Source organism: Aphis gossypii, chromosome X (assembly GCF_020184175.1).
Source record: "Aphis gossypii isolate Hap1 chromosome X, ASM2018417v2, whole genome shotgun sequence".
NCBI classification, from domain to species: Eukaryota; Metazoa; Arthropoda; class Insecta; order Hemiptera; family Aphididae; genus Aphis; species Aphis gossypii.
Window position 1 is genome coordinate 51,208,414 of NC_065533.1, and position 25,963 is coordinate 51,234,376.

General features: G+C 26.3%; 2 protein-coding genes across 3 annotated transcripts; both read right to left on the reverse strand.

Annotated features, from left to right (window-relative positions):
• Nucleotides 1–984: 984 nt before the first annotated feature.
• Nucleotides 985–4,641, reverse strand: LOC114125962 (microprocessor complex subunit DGCR8-like). Its single transcript, XM_027989800.2, has 3 exons — nucleotides 4,449–4,641; nucleotides 2,829–3,745; nucleotides 985–2,729 (listed from the first exon to the last, which is right to left on the reverse strand). Exons 2-3 carry the CDS (start codon nucleotides 3,737–3,739, stop codon nucleotides 1,709–1,711), a joined length of 1,932 nt encoding a protein of 643 aa, XP_027845601.2. The 5' UTR covers nucleotides 3,740–3,745; nucleotides 4,449–4,641; the 3' UTR covers nucleotides 985–1,708.
• Nucleotides 4,642–10,364: 5,723 nt separating this feature from the next.
• On the reverse strand, nucleotides 10,365–25,542 carry LOC114125954 (tau-tubulin kinase homolog Asator). 2 transcript variants are annotated; one of them, XM_027989790.2, is made up of 20 exons: nucleotides 24,866–25,542; nucleotides 21,184–21,313; nucleotides 19,902–20,049; nucleotides 18,673–18,887; nucleotides 18,430–18,600; nucleotides 17,523–17,708; nucleotides 16,978–17,265; nucleotides 16,767–16,920; nucleotides 16,490–16,705; nucleotides 16,210–16,428; nucleotides 15,893–16,014; nucleotides 15,646–15,815; nucleotides 15,429–15,567; nucleotides 15,177–15,348; nucleotides 14,622–14,768; nucleotides 14,219–14,363; nucleotides 13,817–13,924; nucleotides 13,478–13,735; nucleotides 13,104–13,283; nucleotides 10,365–13,020 (listed from the first exon to the last, which is right to left on the reverse strand). In XM_027989790.2, exons 2-20 carry the CDS (start codon nucleotides 21,238–21,240, stop codon nucleotides 12,972–12,974), a joined length of 3,144 nt encoding a protein of 1,047 aa, XP_027845591.2. In that variant the 5' UTR covers nucleotides 21,241–21,313; nucleotides 24,866–25,542; the 3' UTR covers nucleotides 10,365–12,971. The 2 variants fall into 2 exon arrangements, with proteins under 2 accessions (XP_027845591.2, XP_027845593.2); XM_027989792.2 differs by lacking the exon at nucleotides 14,622–14,768 and having other exon boundaries at nucleotides 24,866–25,538.
• Between the last annotated feature and the right edge of the window lie 421 nt (nucleotides 25,543–25,963).

Consider the following 25,963-nt stretch of genomic DNA (forward strand, 5'->3'; position numbering starts at 1 on the left):
CTGTATAGTAGTGTATATAGCTGTATTGTGTACTTTTAATTGAAATAAAATTACATTGTAGCGATGGTATAGCATATATTATTTACATGTGAATTTTATGTTGAGATAAATACAATTTTAAATGACAATCTAACTACTTCTCCGAAAACTACAGGTCAAGATACATACTTAAGTATATATATATTGACTCAAGCTGTAAACTGGTAGATAACTGAAGAAGAAATTATACTTTAAAATTGTACAAACAGTTTAATACATTTAAATAAAACACTCTTGTGTATTGCTTTTGTATAATTAATTTTATATTAATACTATGTAATAAAAATAAGATCAAATAATAATAAATATGGGACATTTTTATTCTATTCAATCTCAAATTTAAATATATACACATTTACTTAACACTAAATTTATAGAAAATTATTTTTTAAATTTAAAAATTACTTCAAAAAGTGAATGTATTTTTTAATGATTGTTCATTTTTCTTACTCTGCTGATTCATGAGGTCAATATTTTTAGATATTTTATTTGTACAGTATATTTATTATATGTATATGAATTCTTGACAACATATTCATACCTATTTTTTGTTTTATTAAACTATGTAATATTATTCAATAATAATAATAATAATAATAATAATAATAATTTTCTCCCAGAAAAAGAATTAAATTTTTTTTGCCATAGTCTGCCTTAACATGTAATATTTTTGTGTCATTAAAGTATATAAAAAAAATAAATCGCCGCTTTATGTAATTTTATTTTTAACTGGAGACATCCTTTGCTCACATTGGTATTCTGGGGATGTAACCCTCCCCCACACTAACGCATGGTTAGATCAATAATAATTTATTTTAATATATTTCCTTAGCATATCTTCAACACCAGTAACTGTGTTTACAGCACTATATGTTATAGTAATGTTAATTCTAAAAAGATTTGAAGGAGGTATTTGATTTTTGTGGTATTGAAATATCAACCTGGTAATTTCAAAATAACATAATTTATTACAAATTTATCATAAACATTGCAAGATTAAGTATTAATTTTTAGGTTAACAACTAATTAAATTGTAGTATAGGATAATATCTAATTTTATCACTTACATTAATTAATTAGGTATTAGTTATTTTATTTATTTAAGTAAAATTCTCACAAGAATACTGGGCCTCACTGAGAAGACTCGTGTGGAGGTCCAGGGTTATTGTTACATACAGTACAATTTAACATTAAGTATATGGTTATAAATTAAGATAATTAATAAATTTAATAAATATTTACTAATAATATAAATTTATATATAGGAGATAAATATGTTAAAAGGTATTACAGTTAAAAATAATAATGACTATCCATAATATTGATAAGTGGAATTTAATTACAACAAGAAATTTCTATAAGGAAATGTGATTATAGTCATAATTACTTAACATTACTATTAGAAACAAAACATTTGAAATACATAGTAAGAAGATGCCATACAGGCCACATGTTTTCTCCTCCTTACATACAAATTGCAGAGCAAATTTTTTTCTGTGGAATCAATTTTATGCTGTTAGCATAAAATTAATAGAGCTGAATGAAAATTTGCTATGTTGTATGTAGACAACATATGCGGGTGCGGCATCCTCTTAATACAATAAATTGAAAATCAGAAGTTATTAAAATTGAACGACACAGAGAAGAATAAATCAGTCAAAATTATTTGTTAGTTAGAACTTGTTGAAGATGATGGAATTTCTATAGTATATGGACATGTTGTACTAACCATTGTCTGGGGTAGTCCTAACACTTCATTGGTTTCTTCTAATTTTCTTTGGTCCCGAATTTTTAACATTTCTTCTTTAAGTTTATTTAATATAGCAAAATTAGGTTGATTCGCAACAGCTTTACTTTGAAGCTGAGTGATTTCTAACTCTTCTCGTTTTTTTTCTTTAGCGTTCTTGATGCTACGATTACCGTAAAGCCTTAACAATGAACCCCAATTATCAATGTGTGGATGTAATAAACCCAGTATTATTTGAGAAGCTTTTTGTTTGCCTTCCCTTTTATTTTTACAAGCAACAGAAGCTGTGTGTTTACCAACCGTCATTGTGCATTGATTTAACATTCTTTGACGTATGTTTAATTTATATTCAGTAGCTATTTCACATTCACCAAAATTCCTTTGTAAACACACTAATAACATAGAATACGGACTAGGTTCTGTGGTTTTAGCGCAGAATTCAGTAATTCTAGGGTCAGTGACTTTAATTTGGTCAAATATTACTGGATCACGTTGATTTTTAATATCTGAGTCTATTTTATTTTTCATTTCCGGTATCAATATATCTAAGGTGGCTTGAGCAGCATTAAGTTTTGCTTGTTTCTTACTATAACCCACACCGACACCATATTGGACATCATTAAGTATAACAGTAGCAGAAAAAGGTGTTTCTGTATTTTCAAGTTCTGTAAACTCATACCAAGGTTGGGTTTGCAATGCTTGTTGTAAATATTCATGTAATATGCTCACATAACTTTTACCATTGGGATTCAATATCCATTCACGACGACGATTACATTGTTTATCGTGATCCTTAGTTTGAACTGGAAATGATATTAGTTTAGTACTATCTGGAAGTGAAGGTCTTTCTTTGGTACTCTTTAGTGTGTTACTAGAAATTTCTGTTTTTATATTATCCTTTTCCAGCATTTTACAAGAAGATTTTTCTTTTTTAATCTTAAACCTGTAAACAAAATATAATTAAAATACATTACATAAAAATAAAATTGATAAATCGAAACAATTGTATATTTATTAAGTCCTGTAATGTTCATTGACTTACTTAAATATTGATTGACAATATTTTCGAAGTTCTGCATGTGTTAAGGATTCTTTAATAATATTTTCTTGTACAGTCTCTACTTTAGCATTTGGTATAATCATATCTCCAAGTTTACTAATCTGAAAATCAGGTTCATTTTTCATAATTTCTTTATTCTCAAGACCTTTTTGATATTGTAAACAACTAATTGCTGACAACGGGGCTAAATGTGATTTAGGATCACCTGGTCCTAAAAAATAGGGTCTTGATAATGTCACAACTCTGGTTTTCTTGTGTAAATAAATAGGCATGCCACTTTTATGAACGGCTTCAATCCAATTTTCAGGTAATATATCAAAATGATTTTTACATACTTCTTCTAACACAATTTTTTCATATTCTTTATAGTCATCTTGAGTAACAGTTTTCTTTTTATGTTCACTGAGGGTTTTATTTTTGTCTCTATAAGCTTTATCTAGTAAATCATATACTTCGTTATTATCTATACCCATGGATGTATATGGTTCAGTATTTATTTTTTCACTATTTTTATAATTATTGTCATCATCGTCAACATCTTTAACAGATTCATCATTAGATTTTTCATTATCACTAGTCTTGGAATTTGTTTCATTTATTACATACTTTTCTAACTCAAATTCACCATCAGAAATGGGTACATAATCTTCACTTCCACTATCTTCATATTTATTAATATTATAATCTTCATCATCAGATACTCCAGAAGAAAGATTTTTATTCAAATTTTGGTCTTTGAGATCAAAATAATTGTCCATTTCAATTTCATCGAAATTTTGATTATCTTTGTCGATTGAAATATCTCTATCAGATGATTGTTCATTTATATCCGATAGTTTAATTTTTTTCCAAAGAGGTTGTTCTAAACTATCATCAGAATCAGTGCTCGACATTTTAATCTGAAATAAACATCAACAAAATACATTAAACATTTTTTTTTTTTACTCAATAAACAATGGTAACATTTAAAATAAAATGAGAAACAATTATATTTTAGTAGTTAATTTGTAGGTATATATTTTTTATAACCTACAATTTCATATTTATCTATAGTACAAATTAAATAACTTCATAAATGAGTTTATATAGTCAAAAAAAAATAACAAAATATACCTGTGTGTGATCTAATAATAAATAATTATATATTATATTATTATTATTATTATTATTATTATATTGAATTTCAAATAAAATATCTTTAAAATAGTTGGATAGTAAGTTCAGATCTTACAATAATTTTGAATATACATAGGAATAAACATAAACAAAGTTAAAAACCTAGAAATATCAGTCAACACATACTAATAAAAGACAATAAATATAATTAAGATGATTTAATATACTAATGAGGTAAGTCAGGAAATGTTTGATGGGACTTCAAGAGATTTGAGTGTTGAATTACTCCCTACTACTAATTGTTATTAATAATAATATTAAATATAATAAGATTATAACATAATTTAATGATTTAACATAATAAAATGGTTATATAATTTAATGTAATATACTTCTATAGCAATTAATAAATAAAGGTACCTAGTAATTAAATGTTTACATAAACTGAAGTAAATTATTTTCATAAAAACAAAAAAATATACTTACGTGCGAGGAACAATTTTATAGGTACTTAAAATCAGGATCCAATAATTTATTGAAAAATATTCCGAAAATAAATTGTAAACTGGCGAACGCCGAGCGCGAAAATGCGGTCTGTTGCAGCTTGTTGTAGCTGTACCGTTGATGTCGCGAGGTTACTTTGATAATACGTTATCATATTTTCATAACCAAACATATTATGCCCTTAGATCATATACATATATCATATATTATATTGTATATGATCTAAACATATTATGCCAGACAGTGTTGGCAATTGGATTACTGTATTTATAACGTTCCGTACGTAGCATCTTGTTGGTAAAATATATTGTTATCATATTATCTACCGCCTAATCACTTAATCACAAAGTGACGAGTATAATTAAAAAAAAAAACCGTCTCAAATAAATGTTTTATGTAAAATTAAGAAAATCGTCGTATTTTTGAGGAATAATTACATATTACTATTGTATACAACATCATAAAGAAAACTGTAACTTTAAATATACTTAATTTGCAATAGTTTTTATTTTATAATTTAACTTATTCGTTCAAGTATCTTGAACAAGCAAATTCGGCTAACTTTGATAGTCTCATGTATCATTCAAATTGTATTTTTATTTTTTAAATGGCTCGTAATCGGAGAACAAAAATAAGTATCGGGGAAAAAAGTTCCTGAAAAAAAGTACATGGAAAAAATCACGGAAAAAAGTACAAATTGAAGTATTTGAAATAAAACTTATATATTATAATCACTTTGTATGATATATTATGCACGTGTTATAGGGAAAATAAAATAGAACTTAATGATTTTTTTAGAAGCTCAAAATATTAAGTTAAAGCGATAATAATTTATTTATTTTTTTTACTTTTTAATTATAATTTATTTTTGTACCTAACGTTTATATCATAATTCATAACATATCATACAGAGTAATTATGTTTAGGTATGTGTTATTTAAAATATATCAATTTGTACTTTTTTTCCGGATACTTTTTAAGGATACTTTTTAGGATACAAAATAGTGAGTAACGTTCTACTGTATAATAGGTCACTATAATGGATATATTAAATTTGAATCCAGTGATAGGTATCATTGTATACGAAAAACAATTCTGAACGGAGGTGATTTGTCAGCCTAGGATATAATTTCCAGTGGTTGGAGAAAAAGGTGGTTTATGTTTTTAATGGCCTGAATACACCAAAATTTAAGTTCTTTTATAATTATTATAAGCTAAACTTATGGAGAATCTTATATTAAAATTTCAACTCTAAGCTACTTATACAAAAATTTTTATAAATTAAATCTAAAAAATAATTTGTAAATATTTATGATTTTGAAGAATTTTTATCAATATTTGAACTTCAAATGCTAATAAAAAAAAATATTATGCCTATGTAGGTATTCTTATAATTTTTTTAGTCACTTTGAGAATAACTTATGAGAAACTTTGTATTAAATTTTCAAGTATTTTGACTCGGCCAAAAAAATTTTATCGACACTTCAAAAAATAAGTGAAAAAATTTGTTTGAAAATTTGACTGTATATAGATACCACTAATACAAACTTTTGGTGAAAATTTCAAGTATTTACAGTGATTAGTTTTTGAATAATAACCATATAAAAAATCGATTTGGACGAAAACTGGTTTTGCGTAAAAATTCCCGTTTTTCCGACATTTTTTTTTTGTTTTTCTCAATTTTTTTTAGAACTGTTAGAAAATGTTTACTTTTTACCTCTATAATGCACCACCAAGGATATTCATTTTACCATCGGAAACCACCCCCGAAGTTTAAAATTAAAGCATTATGTCGACTAGTTATGCTGTACACAGACACACAAAAAAAACACACATCATTGTAAAATCAATACACTCATCAATCCGTCCAGAATTTAAAAAATGAAAAAAAAATGTACACATTAAATTATTATTTAATATTTAAATAGGTAATATTGTACCTGTTTCATAAATATAGAAATAAAATGACACCTAACAATAATAATTCGACTTATCAATTATATCGATACACCCATTACCTACTTATAAGTTCATAATATTTATACTTGCTAACGAACACAATATGAATCAATCAGTCGTAAATGGCGTACGTTGTAGAAAAATTCTGGAGACGGTTTACAGACGCTTGAGTACGCGTTTAAACCGTTTAAGACGCGAAGGTTTGAATTATATGTAACAGGAACATATGCGGTGATGGTAATTTCAATAATGACTACGAGTTCCTGCTGAATGCCGACAGGCAACAACGTCAAAACTGAATGGGGCACATGTGATCCTGGTAAGTAGTCTCAAATTCCAGGGGGTTCATGTATTTTCGTTAGGCTTTTACAAATATACGTGAAATCAGACCGTTCATATCATACGTTTTATCGGTAATGTTAGTAATGTCTATGAGTGCTACACTGCAGCTGCCGAGTGCAGACAACGATTAAACTGAATGGGGCAAATGCGATCCTGGTAAGTAGGTCTCAAAATCCAGGGGTTTCATGTATTTTCGTTACTTTTCCAGATAAACGTGATATTGAACCGTTCATATCATCATGCGTTTTATCGGTAACCAAATAAAAACGTTCGTATTCGGTGTGAAGAGATTAAAAAGCGCGCGAATCTTTTTTTATTCAAAAAATTATTTTACAAAATATATACTACTTTTTATTGATTCTGACGAATCTAAATAATAGGTGAAATTTATAATTTATAAAATATTTAAATATGTACATTGTACATGAATAATATTTTAAACGAAATAGGAACCATTCACCAGCAGATCACACCAATGTGCCTAACCTTCACGAATGACACGAATTAAACAGTGCAGTTCATAATATTGTTTAAAGTATGTGTTTCAAATTATTATTACGTACATCAATAAAATCATACTTCAAATGCCTATATATAGCATTAAAATAAGTGAAATATTTTGAAAATTAAATTATGTAAAGAAAATGCCAATCTAAATAACTGGTGAAATTTTCAATAATTTTATTATCTACGACTTAAACTTTTTGAATAATAACAAATATTTTAAATCGTTTGAGGATAAATCGTTACCGTTACGCAATTTTATACAATTTTTAAATTCAAACACATTTAAAATTTTTCCTATAATGATGCTTCGAGTTTTCTCTATAGCTATTTGAAGGAAACTTATGGAAAACCTAGTGTTGAATTTTTTAATCTTAGAAATGAACACAAACAATTTTATGATTTTTCAGCTTCAAAATTACTTGCAAATTTTCACGATTTTGATATATATCGTACAATTTTAAACTATAAACGCTTATAAAAAAAAATTCTGACCAACGATTTTTGATTTTTTTTAACTAAAATAAGAACAACTCATAAAGAATCTTGTATTAAATTTTCAAGTTTTTTGAACACCCAAAATTTTTTATCGACACTTTAAATAAAAATTTCAGTTGTCTTTTAATAGCTGAAAAAAATTTAAAATATTTTGATAATTTTACTGTATGTAGATAACACTAATATAAACATTTGGTGAAAATTTTAAGTATTTACAGTGATTAGTTGTTTAGTTATAATTATAATATAAAAAAATAGATTTGGTTGAAAATTGGTTTTGCGTAAAAATTCCCGTTTATCCGTCACTTTTTTTTGTTTTTCTCAATTTTTTTGAAAACTGTTGAAAAATGTTTACTTTTGACCTCTATAATTCATCAAGGATATTCACTTTGCCATCGGAAACCAAACCACCTCCGAAGTTAAAATCAATACATTGCAGAGACATACTTTGCAGAGATGTATTCTTTTGTTAGGTACCTATTCCATTTCTTTCCATACCTACCATTCAAACGACTGAAATTTCAAATTTGTGTAGGTTAATATAAATTTATTATACAAAGTATATTGTACCTAATAAGTATCAAGTATATATTCAAATTTATAAGGTTCACAATAATGATCACAATGCAATTTCTTATATACTTGATTCTGATCACAGATTTAGTGAAATTTGTTGTTTTTTCTTTTAATTTATGAAATATGTACCTACCTACTTAATCGTATTCGTATATTTTTGGGAAACCTTCGGAGTTATGGATTATTCAGCCACTAACATGACTCATGAGTCATAAGTGTTCTTTTACCATCGTCATGCATGTACATATTGACAATATTATATTCTAAGAATTTAAAATTACAATGAAAATGTTCATAACTTATAAATGTAATATTTAAAAAAACAATAATTTATCGTTAAAATAAATTATTACATATGTGGCTTTTATATCAGCCACTGGGATATCAATAGTAAAGAGTTTTCAATGTTCTACCAACTAAGTGATGTAAACTTTTAAAGGGATTTGAACTTTGTGACACGTGGATCTGTGTTTACTTGATTTACTTTTTAGTTATTTACAACATGTACTCGTACGACCATTCAATTACAAAATTATCATTTAATTATATTAATTACAATTTCGTCCAAAACAGGTAGAGAACGTACACATGGATGAATAAAGATGTGACGGTGCTTCTAGCAATTGTGGTATTCGTAATGCGTGGATTATCCAGATGCCAGATAAATGGGCTATCCGTTGGTCGAACGCTTAGAGACATAGAACATGGGGCTGTATAGAATGTGCTCGTACGTTGCTCGATTATCATAGTGGCGCCAATGTAAAATGGACCAGAAAGCCAATAGATTTAAATTTCATAAAATCCAGCACCAAAAGCTTCAGCAGGTTCTGGTTAAAAATGAGAAACAATTTTCAAAAAATGTAATATTTTCAAGTATGAATTTTTATACATATTAATGAATAAACTTAAATACTGTCATTGAACCAAAATAAATAATACATATTTGGTAAGCTTACGTTTTTAGTAAGATTTTGAATGTTTATTATTAGTTTTTATATACCTATAATATATACAGATTTAAACATTTATATAGTTGAAAAATACAATTTAAATTTATGTAATTTTTTAAGTTTATATTATTAATTACACGTTTATCGTATTCTAACATTATATTATTGTAGTATAAAATAAGTAGTCTTATACTTTTATTTCCATCAACAATATGTTTTTAGTAAAAACAAATCTATTATCATTAATTTAGTATTTTTCAAACAATTCATATTCTAAAAGTCAATAAATTGATGTTAAATATACCTACAATTTTTGATAATTATCTACCACTTTTTAAATTCATAAACATAAAAAATTGGTTTTGCTAACACTTTATGATTTATATTGTTATGGCTTTATTTTTTTTTTTTAACTCATATATTTATTTGTTGAATACAAGAATTTTATTTCAAATCCCATCTGTATTACCTATTTCAAAAACCTCACAAAGGGATCATTTCCCTCCATGATACTATTCAATTTTTTATACTATTATTCATTCTTAAATTAATCAACTACATGGAATTCTTTGTTTTGAATTCTATTTATATAATCTACCTCGCGTTGGCTGATGATATCCTGAATTCTCTATTATTAAATCTTACTATCAAAGGTTAAACAAAACTTTCAATACATTCAATTTCTATTTTAATTATTTCATATTTATATTTATTAATCCTCCCTAACTAAGTAATATTTCCTTTAAAATAAATAACTATAATATAAAAAATATAAACTTATTTTATATTACACATTATTTACAAAACTATATGGAACCTGTCACTATTTTAATATCCATTAAAAATAAAATGATTAATGTAGAATTATTTTAATTATAAATCTATACTTATATATTTATTCTTACTGTATTAAATATATTATAGTATATTTATCTAATTGTTTATCTTATGTTAAGAAAAATATGTAAGTAATTTAGTTAATATATCTACAATATATATTAAATGTATACATATTCATACTTATAATCTGCTTTGTAAATTGAACTAACCATCTTAGTAAAAAATAAAATAATATTTATATTATTTATTGTTTATTCTTATAAATAATTATAATATGATTACAGAATATGCATATTTGTGATGTAGAACAGCAACAAAATTATATTTGGAATGCTTGTGATGTTGACATCTTTCAATTAAAACTTATTTCCCAATTAGTCTTAAGTAAACCAGAACTATCTTTTACAATGCTATATATTTACTAAACAACACTAACAATCCATTGTAACAGAAAGGTTTATATTAAAAAATAATAATAACTGCATCAAATCTAATTAATACTTGGCTATTTTATTTATTGCAAAAAATAAAAATGTAACCACTTAAAATAATAAAGCTAAATACAATGCATAAACATTGTTCATGTACACAATTTTTATACAAGGTAATATTAAAATAATAAATTAAAATATTATAATTTTAATATCATGTAAGTGTAATTATTTTCATAAATGTTCTACATGACATGAGAGAAAAATCACAAAAACAATATTTTGTGAATTATATTTCAGTATACCTAGTGCAAAACTACTAGTTTAAAAATTACTACACAAGCAAACACAAAAAAAGATAAATAATAATAGTCTCCAAGCTCTTATTAACATTTTAATAAATTAAAGAAAAAAAATATATTACTGATCCATCAGTCAACTGCTAGTAACTTATATCTAAACAGTATACAATTAATGTAATTTAAATGTTTTTTTTTTACATTTCAATAATAATATATTGTATTTTTTTATTAATAAATTAGGCTATACAGATAAAAATTATAAAAAATAAAATCCTGCAAAAATTTTGTGATGGGTAATTATTTTCTTCTATACTTAGTTGTAACTATTAGTTAAAATTAAAAAAAAAAAAAAAACACCAACCAAAGTTAAAAAAAAAAATTAATAAAATTGTAACGAGTTGATTAGAAGCACCACAGAGACACAATAAATTACTAAATTTGTTTAATAAAAATGACTAGGTTTTTTGGTAATTATACATTAATACGTCCTATAAGAAATAGAAAAAAAAAATCAATAACATAATTAATAATCGCAAATAGTTTTCAATAGTGTATAAAATTGTTTCTCGATTAACAATTAAATAGATTATTACACATACATCATTGTATAATTATTTCTAAAAATGGTATGAATCTAAGAATATAATTAACTAATACAAATTTTAGCTATACAATTAAAGACTGTAAAACAAGATTGTCAAACTCAAAATTCAAGTCATATTGGCTATTTAATTCGTTTTGTTTTGTATAAAACTAATTAGTAGTTGATGAAGTTGTGAATAACATTATTTTCATTTTTGATTTGAATATTAATAACACATTCAGTCTTTTTAAATCAATTATTTCCTAACAGTTGTATTCTATTCAACACACAGCTAAAAAAAAAGTATAATGAATTGTAATGCAAATATCCAAATATTACATAAATATGTTTAGTCATGTTTATTATTTTTGTATAATTTTATTATAAAATGTAAAAAATAAAAATAAATAGAAATACTTAAATAACCAATAATCTGATTAACGAGTTTGACGTCCTTATTTGGTAGCATAATAGGTACTGACAGATATATTAAAAAAAGTAAAGGTCGAGTAACAATTAGGAACTTGACAATAGTGCGTTTATAGGAGCTGCTTTTAGATAGGTTATCTATGTATTAACTTATTAATAGGTATGCGTACAGGTCAAAGAGATCTTTAAATGTAGAGCTAATTTTTTTTCCATAAACAAATGTGAATAAACAAAAATATGTTATCCAAGTGCATCATTCAAAACATTTATAGAGCAGGTAAAACCTTAGAATACTACTTTTATCACAGCCTTTAGGGGTTGTTGACAATATTTAAATTAATTATGTATGTACTAAATAAATAAACAAATGAACACAATACATAAAGCTGTTTTAGATGTGAAAAACAAATTAAAACCGTATACAACACACGAAAAATACCAATGAGATGCAATGGTGAAGGTACAGTAATTTAGACTTTAAACTAAATTATAAATTCCATTAACAATATTTTGCTTAAAATTTGAATAAATTAAATTGTACGATTATTACATTAGATTAATGTTTTTTTCAATGATATATGTATAATGCATAAAAATAAATTTAAATTTAAGACACTAATACAATAAAAATTGTTAATATTAAATTAAATTATAATAATTAAATATTATTTTACATTTTGTTTCATGGTTGTGTGAAATATATCCATTAGATAAAAAAAAGGTTCAAGAACTGTGGTTAAACTAAATTTAAGTTTAGAAAAATAGGTAGTTGCAGAAAGTAAATAACCGAGTTAAATGGAAAATTGTAGTATGAAAATAAGCCATAGAGAAAATTTGGTCTTTCTTGGATTTGGATTTAAAAACTCAATTGGCATTTCTTAAATAATGATATTGATAATAATAATAATAAAAAAAACAATACAATATTAAATAATTACGTTAAAATAAATTAGATACAATATATGATTCATAAACACGTTTTATGCGAGATTAAAAGTTTAAACTAATTATTCAAATACACTGAAAATAGTTAATACATCTTCAATGAAAATGAATACAATAATATAATCTATCAATTTATAATATACTATTTAATCCCTTGCAAGCTCAGTAGGTTTAAAAATTTGGTACCGACGACATCTGTAAGAATAATTATAAATTTCAATATATACATTATAATAAACAAAGCAATATGAATATTGAATATAAATTATTTTACATACCTAGCATTATTTTCGACAAGAGTTTGAACATCTGACGAATACATACTCGGTGGTGGTATCAAGGTAGGAGATGATAAAATATCAGACTCATAATTTCTTTCAAGACTTCTACTTGATGACCCAGATACAGGTCTATAATTTGAAAATAATCCGGTATTGTCATCTTGACTACCAGAAAATCTATAAAAATATATTAGTATAGTACCTATTAGTAATTTACTCTAATATTTGTGAAATTTAAAATACAAAAAGAAGTATTTTCTTCAAAAATAAAACATTTCAACAGATTTAAAGAGTTATATTAAAGGAATTGTAAAATAGAAGTATGACTATTTAAAATTTTGTAAAATATAGACATATTCATCCTATATTACCTTGATCTATAATACGATTCCCTCGATTTTCGCATTTGAGGTCTTTGAAATCGTAAATTTAATTGAGATGGGTCAGTTACATATTTATCTTGAAGTTGTCGTCGTCTTCTGAGACCAGGAGTGTACTGATCATCAATTTCTTCAGAAGTCAGTGGTTTACTACGCACTTCTGTAGATAAATTTTGGCTACGACATTTTAATAGTGCTTCTGGTAGTTGTTTTCCACTATTACTAGTCGCACTCGATTTTGATTCATCACTAAAAAAGAAAAATGTTTTTTCAATGAAAAAATTGACTATGTATCTAAGTATTAGTTATAAAAATATATTTATTTAATACCTGAACAATGCCAAATTTACTTCATTTGATTCTGATAATTTTTGGTTGACGGGTAATGGAATTTTACTGTTTTTGTTAAGAACTGTGGGTTGAGGTGGTTTTTTACTTCTAAAATGACCAATTTTTGGATGAGTTTTATAATGTATTCATTGGTTAACCAAGATAAATGAAAGATATTTAAATTTGAAATTAATTTTACAAATTATAATTTAAGTACATAATAAGGAGATTTATAAAAAATAAGAATTAATTGTTAAATGTAAAATAAAACAAATAGAAGAATTTGTAAAACAAATATTAATACAATTAAAACATAACTACTTAAAACCAACTTATATTTGTAGGTTTTTTAAAACTAATTTGGATAATATACTTGAATTTTTAAAATATATTTTAATATACCTGCTATGATCTGAGATTTTGTTATTTTGATCGGAAGAGGAAAAAGATTTTATACTAATATTAGATAATTCGTTTTCATCAAAATTTTTCCCATTTATGTTCACAATATCACTACTATTTCTGTTTCTAGCCCATTTTCGGTGAGCTGTGAACAAAAAAAAAACAATTTTATTTATCTTTTTGGTTTTAAATGATTGTTGCATGATTTAAAACTAAAAATAGTTAATTATGGCATAAAAACAATCTTAATGTCCAAACATATTATGGTGTTAAATTTGTTAGAGAAAACTCATTTCATAATAATGTTAATAAAATATTAGATTACGATAAACTACAGCGTATTAAAATCAAATATAAATTGCTGTTAAATATTTGTTATTGATTTTCAATTGTTAGAACGGACCTTCATCATCTTCCTCGATACACACAATCGGTTTTGAGGTTGTTGTGTCACAGTAATTATCATTATCATTCAGATGTCGATCAACGACTCTTATTTCCAATTTTCCAGATACTGTTTCCATTGGGCAATTTTCAGATACATCATTCCCTATGTATGCCGTAATTTATAAACATGATTTTAAATTGACCGAAGAAAGTATTATAAAAATAAAATTATATTTTTATCCCAAACAATAGTGTCCTTTACATAATAACATAGGTATTCTAAATATCATGTAGAAATTCTATAAATTAGAAATATTATAATACTTTGGATACTTTTAATAAATTTATGTCATGATTCTTGTTTAAATAAGTTAAAGAGAATTTTGAAAAAAAAGATGGAAATGTATACTCAATTATTAAAAGTAAAATATTGAAACATTTTTTACTACCAAAAATATGTATTAATACACTAATAATATGAATTTAAAATGTATATATTTTTAATTAAAAAAATAAATTTTTTAAACTGAACATTTCCTAAAAATGGCAAGAACATTTATGAAACACTCACCATTTTTTAGTGATTCATCGGCAAATAATTTTCCCGATAATTCATCACCATCATTGGAAGATCTGGTTGTGTTAGTGGTAACTTGTAGAGAAGGAACTTTTAATTTCATTTTTGTTTGTTGTATGAATTGAGTTTGAAATTCTTTTTTAGGAATAATGCTCAAACTAATGTTCTATAAACCACAAACAAATACAAACTTTATTTTTTGCCACTATAACATCAAGCTTGGCACATGCTATCAAGTAAACTTACAGCCAGGCTAATAGATCTTCGTAATTTCTTTGTAATACTTTTTTCAGAGTTCCTTACAGCTATATTTCTACTAGTATCAAGTTCATACACGATATCATCAAAGACAGCTTCTTGTAACCAGGGTGGTTCAAGGTTTGTTCTAGTCAGATAAATGCATTTATATAAAAAATATATTACAAGTCAAGATGGTTTAAAATGTGTTTTTATGTTAACTTACCTTATTTTTGTAGCAATTTGTATTTCACTCCAAGCTCGCGATAAGACTGAATTATTTATCATATTATCAGAGCATTTTGAAAAACATTGTGCTAACTGATCTTTACCAGATACCTTATCTGGTGTCTTACAATTGTTAGGGTATTGGGAACAAATGTTATCTTTTCCACTCTGTATATAAATACAATTTAAACATATTTAATTAATAATACATATATATATCTTATTACTAAGTGAAAAACATATACCAAAGAGACACCATGTAAACTTAATCTATGTTCAGGGCTTTGAAGATTTTCTGCCTTCCACTCGTTATCAGTTTCTTCTGAGTCGTCAAATTGTGATTTCCATTGTGACATAAGAGTTAAACCTATAACAAAAGTATTTTAAGCTTAATGTGTCATGCTGCATAACAAACATTTAAAATTTAATAAATAAATATTTAGTTTAAGGATTTTAAACATGATGCTGCTGGTTCATCATATTTTAGTGAACTATTTAATAATAACATTTTTTATGTAATTTGGCATAAATAATTTAAATAATATTGTGAGATTAAATGTACCTCCTCCACCACGTGTCACTTGCTGCATTGCAGATAAGTTATCATCATCAATTACTGCAAATTGAGTATATGTGACATCTCTGGCAGTAGTGGCAGAAGATTTTAAGATTTGCCTATTAGGAGTAGCTTGTCGCCTAGCAAAATGTAAGCTGCGTTGTTCTTTTTTAATTTGATTTACAATACTATCTGCTTCAACCAGGGGAGAACTGGCTGTTGTAACTAAAACAAAATTAAAATATAAAATGTTATTGTAGTTCTTTTTTTCAAATTTAAATTTTACCTTTATTAGCTTCTTGTGTTGCAACAACTGAAGTATTCAAATTACCAAGATCTGAATTGGGAACACCTTCAACATTTAATGGTGTTGGTGGGAAACCAGAATCGACCGCACAGTTAGTTTGGGAAGAATTACGCTTAGAAGCTTCTAACATTTCTGTTTCTCTTTCCAAACCAGGCATAGAAACAGCTCTTCGCTGAACTACTTTCTTAGGAGAACCTACAATAAACAAAAATTATAGTTTCAATAAATGTATTATTTATAATCAAAAAAATAATACTTTTTGGAATTGGTAAATGATCTAATGGTGTACTGGATGTAGCATTACAAATTTTATCAGAAGAAATAATTTTATTAGAACCTGAATTATTTGCATCAGATTCAAGTTTTTGGGCACGTCGGTAAATTATATTATTATCACATTGTATTTGCTCCTGTAAACAGAAAAAATTTTAATTATTGATTTAATAACATATTAAATAAATATTTACCTCTGGAGTATTTTTTTTATTGTCTGGTTCTTCCTCGTGTCCATTATCTACAGTAGATGTGACTAGTTGATTGTTAATATCTGCACCATAGGATGTGCAAGTGATCGGCCTGGAGACAACTGGTGTGGTATTATTTGTAATAACACTAACAGTAACTGCTGGTTGAACAGTTTCAGTAGTTTTCTCCCAGTCAAATTGATCACTTTCTTTAACACCACGCCTTTTCATACATCGTTCAAAAAGACCCGTTAACATATTATAATCTGGCTTGTCTGCATATTCAAGAGACTAATGGAGAAAAAGAAATAGTTAAAATATTATCAATTTTGCATAGTTAGTGACTCTTAATTTACAATATCTTCTAGCTTAATATAATTCTAAAATTTTTTTATCAATGGAAATTTCAGTAAAACTTAAAAATAATTAGCAAATACAGAATTTATAATTAAAAAAATAAACAGCGTTAAACAAATTTTCTCTATATAATATTTTTAAAAATAAATTAAGCTAAGTAAAGTAACTAAGACAATTATAAAAGTTCTTACCTGAATATGTTCAAGAAACTGACGAAGATCTGATGGAAGATGTTTAAGAAGTGAACGATGATCATAATTTTCTTTCATAACACCAACTTGTTCTTTATCTTTAATCTTTCGCCAAGGCAACTGACCATTTACAAACTCCGCCAGCATATAAAATAATGACCAAAGGTCATCATGTCTTCCCATTTCCTAAACAAAATCAGTGCTAGGAGTTAAAATTGTAATTATTTTTTTATGTAAAATATTGTATAATTAACATTCGATATTTGTAATATGTATAAATAATACATAAAAAATTTTTTTTTCTTAATTATAAAATTATGATAAATTAACAATCTACTACATATATTGTAATTTGTAATAAATGTTAATAAAGATTACATTATGGTTGGAGTTATTGATAGATCAACATTGGTATGTCGTAAATAAGGTTAATACTTTTTTTTTAATATTTTGAATATTTCCATTTACTACTTTGTCTTAAACAAGAGTAATCTCTGGTAATAACTAGTTATTGTCTGATTTTATCACAGCCATTAACTAAATTAGTTATCGTCATCAGCTTTTGTTTCTGATAATCAGACTTAACCAAAAATTGCTCTTATACTCTGTCCAGTAAGAGAATGCGCTACAGCTTGAGAAAAATAGGTTTTTCAGTTCAATGCATCCCTATTATCAAGACCGAACTGACTGTAGTGAGGATCTGTAGACTTTGTGCGTTTTCTCGTTGAACAGAGTATGGATATTTTTTAGTATTCTAAAATTAAGTTATTCAAAAACCAGATAAACTAAAATTACTACTAATCTTGGATTATACTATATAGTAATATATATAGCATATATTTTGTTAACAAATATTTTTTTAAGCATGCGATATTGTAATTTATTTAAGCAGGTACAAATAACTTACTTTATTTTTGTGGGCATTCAATGAGGCATATCTTACAGTACCACGGAAACCAGCAGCAGTTCTAGGAGTTCGAACTTCACCGTTGGCTGTTGTGAATTGTCTAGCTAGACCATAATCCAACATGAAAACACAACGGGAATTTTGATAAAGTCTTCCAATAGCAAAATTTGACTGTATAAATAAAAAAAAAAAAATAATTAAATAAAAAAAATGATCTTTTAATAGTTTCTAAAGTAATCTTACAGGTTTTATATCTCTGTGTAAAAATCCAACTTCATGAATACTTTCTATAGCTTTTAGAATTTGAACACCTAATCTTAAAGTGGTAGATAATGAAAAAGCACCTCTTGGCTGTGCTCTTCTCAGCTCAGCTAAATTTTTTCCTTGTAACTGCATTACAACATAATTAAATCGTTCATTTCTTCCACAGCCAATAAAACGACATACATGTTCTTTACCTAAGTATATATAATATATATATATATATTAATATAAATAGAATAGCATACATATTTTTTAATTTATTACTTAATAACAAAATTAGAAAAACAAAGGTTGCTACTATCTAACTTAATTCATGTTGAAAAAACATTTAAGACATTAGAAGATACAGTTGTCAAAAATCTAGCAAAGTTGAAATCAGTTTTGACAAAAAAATATTAGTCTATCAATACTAAAAGAGATCTATAATATCTTATCAAATAATAGAAAACATGACAACTTCAACAGATTGCCAGACAATTTCCAGAGACGATATCATTCATTATTTACATTCCAATCATGTTGGTTAACATAAGTGTTAATTTTCTAAACATAAGACAATACAGTAATGATAAAAGATTGTTTAAATGTAAAAATATCTTCAAACATGTAATAATGCAATATGAAATTTCAAATAATTCATAAAATTATTTGATATTTGATCTTATTTTTCAGTGATAAATTCTAATACCTACTTACAAAACTTCTTAAAAATTCCTAAATTTTACATTTTAACTGCAATTTTTTTCAATAGAAACTTTTAAATATAAAGAACTGTTTGCATATTTGTAACTTTTACAGAAATTTATGGTGCATATTAGTTGTTATATGATGTTATAAATCTCGAGTCCTTGTTATTATTTCATTAAAAAGACTCCAAGATTATTGTTGTTAGCTGCTACTATATAGGTAATTATAAAAACATTATCACAATCATACAAACATATAACCATTATTATTACAATATAATTAATTAATTAATTAAAGATATATATATATATACATACACATAACAAAATTTATAGTTATAAATAATTGTTGGTCAGTCAATATTTTCTGATACATTAGATGATAAAATCATTTTTTTTTCATTTATAAAATGTATGAACAATCGATATGTATAATATTCACCATTACTTATCCAACTTATTTGCTTACAAATATATGCAAATCTTTTTATTATACGTACATGTAAATAAGTTAATATTTACCTTGTAATTTTTTTAATACAGCTACTTCCATTTTTAAGACTTGTTTAGGTTGACGAGCTGATTCTACTTTCAAAGCTATAAGTTCTTTTGTGATAAGATCTTGACCTTCATATATTTCTCCAAATCCACCACCCCCAATTTTTCTGGCCTAAAATTATACAGTTTATTAGTATAATAATTGGAATAAAAAAATCAAGATATAAAAATGTATAAAATGATTATATTATACAATAAGTAGTTAAATTTCAATGGGAAAAATTTTGTTAAAAATACTTAGGTAATAAAATTTAGGAAACTATAAACTAAAAAACTTTAGATTGTTTATTTAATTAAAATAAGTTGTAATAATTTATATTGTAAATTGTCAAATTTTTTATGGGTATGGTGTTTTATATAAAATTGAAATAATTGATTATTCACTATGACACTTAATTATTTTAAAGATTATTTAATAATATAAGTATCTTAAATAAACAATAAAATGATTTATAGATAATAAGTGTTGTTGACACAGACTATTATACTATCTTCATATAATGAAGAAGAAGCTATAGCAATAATTTGGACTTTATCCAAAATTTAAATACATCAGTATTGGTTAAATGGTAAATGATAATTATTTCATCAACAATTCTATAAAATTCTGAGATTTTTTTAACTGTATGCATATTTTTAATTTATTACTTCAATTAACTTTTTTTATAAGTATATTCAATGCATATATATTAATAACATTATTATTTTTACATTTTACTGCAGTAGTTATTATTTTGATATAATTATAAAATGCATTTAGTATACTGTGATAAACATAATAATTTAATTAATCACAAATTTAAAATAAAACCATTTATATAAAAGATAAATAATTTAGCAAATTAATTAAGTTTTTATTAAAAACAATATATCAATTAAATACATTAATATACATAAAAACTGGGTTTTGCTTTTAATTAATTATAAAAAAATAGAAAAAAATTTATTTTTAAAATATTTGGCTGTTGTATATTTTAGTATTAAAACAAAAACTCCATACACATTATATGCATTCCTAAATATTTATTATAATAAAATTAACATCATTGTACAATAGTTTATTATAAACAATTTATATTTTAAGGTTGTTTTGTATAACTGTTAAAATAAATTACTAGTTTGAATGTATATATATAAAATACCAACAATATTTAGAATAAAAAATCATAGAGTAGTGTTGACAAGATGGACAATGAAAATTATAAATAGAGACAAAAAATAAGTGGGAGACAAAATGTTTACTTACAACTTTCCACCTTTCTTTTACTATATGTCCTGGTTGTAACAGATCTTCAGAAGACATCTTTACTTATATATGCTCAAGTTACACTATGATTTGTTATTCACTGTTTTTTACCAATGATATTTGGTCATTACTGAAAGAGACAAAAATATAATAATTACACAAGGTTAAAAAAAATGATATCAAGTTACATTTGTTTAAAAATATAAATAATTTTTGTATGATTCCACAAAATATACCATTGATTATAATTCTAATTTACTTTAAGTATAGTATATCAAATTTTAAAATTTCAAACATTATTTTTATTTCTATTTAAAAAAATTGCAACATTAAATGTTGATCTTAAAATTAATTTATTAGATAAAATAAGTAATACATTTTTAAATATCCTAAAGCTTTAAAGAATATGACTTGTAATTTATAAATTATACGCATATAATAACTCTAAATGTTTTTTCTCATTTTTAATACAATATAATATTAAATATTTAAGTTTTTTTTATTCTTAGACATTTTCAACAATTTTAGTTTAAATAATTAAACATTATCATGAATTCATTTATTACCTATACACTATTAATTCTGTACATAACTGTTCACAACTAAAACAATTTATTCACAACGCATTTAGGTATACATGGGAATGAATAAATTTTTAATATTTATTTATTTGTCTAAAATATGAGATAATATATGGTTTTAAGTCTCCAATTAAATTTTAATTAATTTTTAAATTATTCAAGAATGGAAAATAACAAATATTATACAGCTATCTAACAAACTTGATACCCAATTCAGAAAAGATAGATTATTGTGTACCTATTATGATCATTTAATTACTCAACTTTATAGTATGAAGCTATAGCCTAATAAGAATAAAAGTAAATTTTTTAGGTAATTAATGAGGAATAAAATAGTTCGATCTTTAATTATTAAAATAGGTATATACCTAGATATAAAAAATAATTGAAGTAAAACATTTTATAAATGTTTAAAGTAATTTATACCATTATATATTTAAATCTAATATTTATCATACTCACAAGTATCCCATAAGTATAACATCTTCAAAAATGTAATAGCCGAAAATAAGAATGGAGAAAATAATTAGATGTATAAAGCATCTGTATAAAGCAATACAGAGATTTTTGTATGTTAAAATAGTAGTTAATTTTTAATTGATGTTTAATGTGTTATTGTGATTTGTAACATATTGCATTTGTATGTTATCACATTATTAGATTATAACTCAATAAGAGTGAAACAAATAATAATTATGTACATATAATTGTTTATTACATAATAGTAGGTAATTTAAGAATACGGATATAGCTGATGCCTGATATTAATATATATTAATACTGGATTCATCTCACAGATATTTTTATTGCTATGAAATATAAGATGGTTATAATAATATGGTAAATAAATGTGATATTTGATAACTGTGAAAAGATAAATATTGCAAAAAGTTGTTACCTATTTCTTAAGATTGGTTTCACAAAATGTCTAGGATTTCTAAGGTATTGATCTTAAAGAAATAGTGAAATTTATTGGTATATTATTTGAAGTATAGCTATGCTATAAAGAATGTCATAAAAAAAAGAATAAGTACCTACAGAAGTCGATTGGTGACATTGTGAGGTCAATAGGGCAAATGTATTGAATTTTAGTTCAACCAAAAATAAAACTAAATAATTTAAAAATATACATGACACCTAAAATGTAATTAAACAGTTGAATGGATTCATAAAGTACTTAATACTTATTTTCAATACAAATTGTATGTTAAATTTAATAATTTGTCTGTAGATAGACAATTGATTGATAGGTATCTAAAATGTAATATTTATCTTAACTGTCAAAAATAAATTTCCACAAACTAAAATGTGTTGTCATTGATTACTCAAGTAATTTAATAAAGATTATTTATTGTAATTCACTAAGTATAAACTCTAAATTATTTTTTGAAAATAATACATAATATAATTTAATAAATATAGAAAATAGATACTTGGAAATAAAATAAATAAAATATTAGAATAATCTTTCATCAAAATTAAACTTAATGAATTATTTAAATTAAATTATACAGATACATTAATATTTTTTATTTCAACATGAACGATAACTACTACACACATATATTTACAATTTAAAATTATAACAGTAATATAGGATTTTAAAGAAAAATTGTATAGTAACTGACATGTTGACCGCGAAAATGAATCAATTATTTTTAATGTAATTTGTTTAGAATTAAAGATATAAATTTCATAACTATTTCAAATTATATCTAACTATTAAACTATATAATAATGCAATATATATTTACTGTAAAATGTAAATATATCAAATATATATACCTATTATAAAGTTTACAATAATATAATATAATATTTAGGTACAGACGTAAATTAAATGTTTTCTAAGATAAAATCACACTAGGTAAAATTATTCTCTTTTATTTATAGTATTGTAACTTAATACAAATGTTATTTAAACTAAAAATTTTACCTGCCTATTATTTAGATCCTCAATTCTAACATTTATTATTTTCGTAGATTCTTAAAATCTAGATTCCATTTATCTAGAACAAGACCTGCTGACCTACTAATTTAGTACATTTATGCTATTTAATACATACCATATAATTACTAGATTGGAGTTACCATTCAATGTTTTAAAAAAATTATATTGTGCACAACAAATATTGTTGGCTCAGCCTTATTCTACATTAAAGAATATGGTATAACTATATGTATTGGTATGGAAATTTGGAAATTTAGAAAGAATGAGCCAATAATGACATAAAACCAGAAAACCTATACCTATGTTACTTTATTGTCTTTCAATCTAGCCTAATACAAATAAACATAATAAAAATATTTTAGATTTTTATTTTTTGTCACAAAACTAATAGAAAACTTTGCCCAAACAAAATTATAATTTATAAATGATGTGTATTATATGGATATAAGCGGATAGACTGAATAGATAGATAATCATTAATTACACCATGCAATTGCTTAAAAAAACAAAGCAAATAAAAGTTTTGTACTTTAAAGTGATTAAAAAGTTGCATCTATAAATTCATAGGTACCAACAAATTGTTGACAAAATAACTAGGTACGTATTAAACGGTACACACAGATATACTTTAAAACGCTTCCCAAGAAATACCTATCTCCTACCATAATAATTATAGGGATACTTATTAGCGTACTCAACTCTGTGAACAAACACGAGAGCCGTTTGTTTACTCACTACTGCAATACTTTGGAACCTAAACCCCCGCGGTGGAACAGGGTATTGCTCGGGGACGAAGCGGCATCGCTACTCGGGGCAAGCTACCTAGGGGTGTCAGTCCACTACCAGAACACTAATAATAATTAATCTAACTACTCTGCACATAATTTCGCCAGCAGTGCGCACGGCACGCGACCAGTCGAACTATTCTGAAATCCAAATCGTGTGATATTATAGAACGGACTGTGGTCGCAGTGCAACACGATCTTTGTCGGGCATATAATATTATTATATATACTTAAACATCACAAATCTCGAAAGGCCCCGGACCGTAGGTAGGGCGGGTGACGGAACGCGGATCGGGGAGGGTTTGGTAAATATTTATTTTAGGGGTACCCTCAAATAATGTCATAGGCATTATCGATATACTTACAGCCGAGCCGTGGGCAGCTGCTGCAGTCGGTCTGCGGGTCCGACCGGTGCGGAGTCGGGATCAGCGAGACGGCCGTTGGGCAGTCGAGACCGACGACGTTGTTGGTAACGACGACAACAGTGACGGACTGACGACGACGGTATCGAGACGGCCGCGTAACGTCGTCGCCGACGTAACAGCAGTCATGATAAGACGCGGAAGAGATACGGCTGTGGGCCGGCGGAACACCCTCGGCGGCGGCGGTACGAATATTATATCGTCGATAATATTATTATTATTATTATTATTATTATTATACCCGATGTAGTGTTGGGGGAGTCGCTGTGAGAGGGCGGAGCAGGTCAGCGGAAGACCGTACGACGACCGCGGTACGTAATTTTGTGGTGTACGATACGGTCGACGGTAGGCGCTCGGTGTCGAATTATTGATCGGCCCGTCCGTCCGTATCGTCGCGTCGTTAGTTACTGGCGTTACTGCGTGATCGGAGCGCGCGACGTAACGACGTGCGGCGGCGGCGGCGGCGTCGGCGGCTTTGGCCGGCGGACACACACGCGCGCGCGGGTGTCGGATTGCACTCGCCGGGTGGATTATAAAGATATTATTATAATATTATTAAAATCGTTTCGCACGCCGACCGATCACCGTGCGTATTACACACACCTGACCGTCAGCAACACTCGTCGGTGACGCAAAAAACGGCGAGCCGACGACGGCCGGTCTGGAACACGGCAGACGTGACGATCATTGATTGCGTGATTTTTTTTTTTTTTCTATTCCGACTCTTTTCTCCCTGTTTCCTCCCGCGGGCGGCCGGACGGGTTATCAGACGCGGACACGCAGGCGCGATCCCTAACCCTTTGGGCGCTTGCGCGCCGCCGAATCCGCACGCGAATAAAATCCGATGATCAGCTGTTGCCCTAATTTCGTACATTATATACTATACATACACCTCATCGACACTAGTTGTATTAAACGGGTGTGCACGTATTATATATATATATATGTATAATTATATAACGCGAGCGTGATGGCCAGTGTGGGTGGGTGCGTGTGGGTGTGTGGGCCGACCGAGTGCCGGACGGCGGTTAATCGATTGTC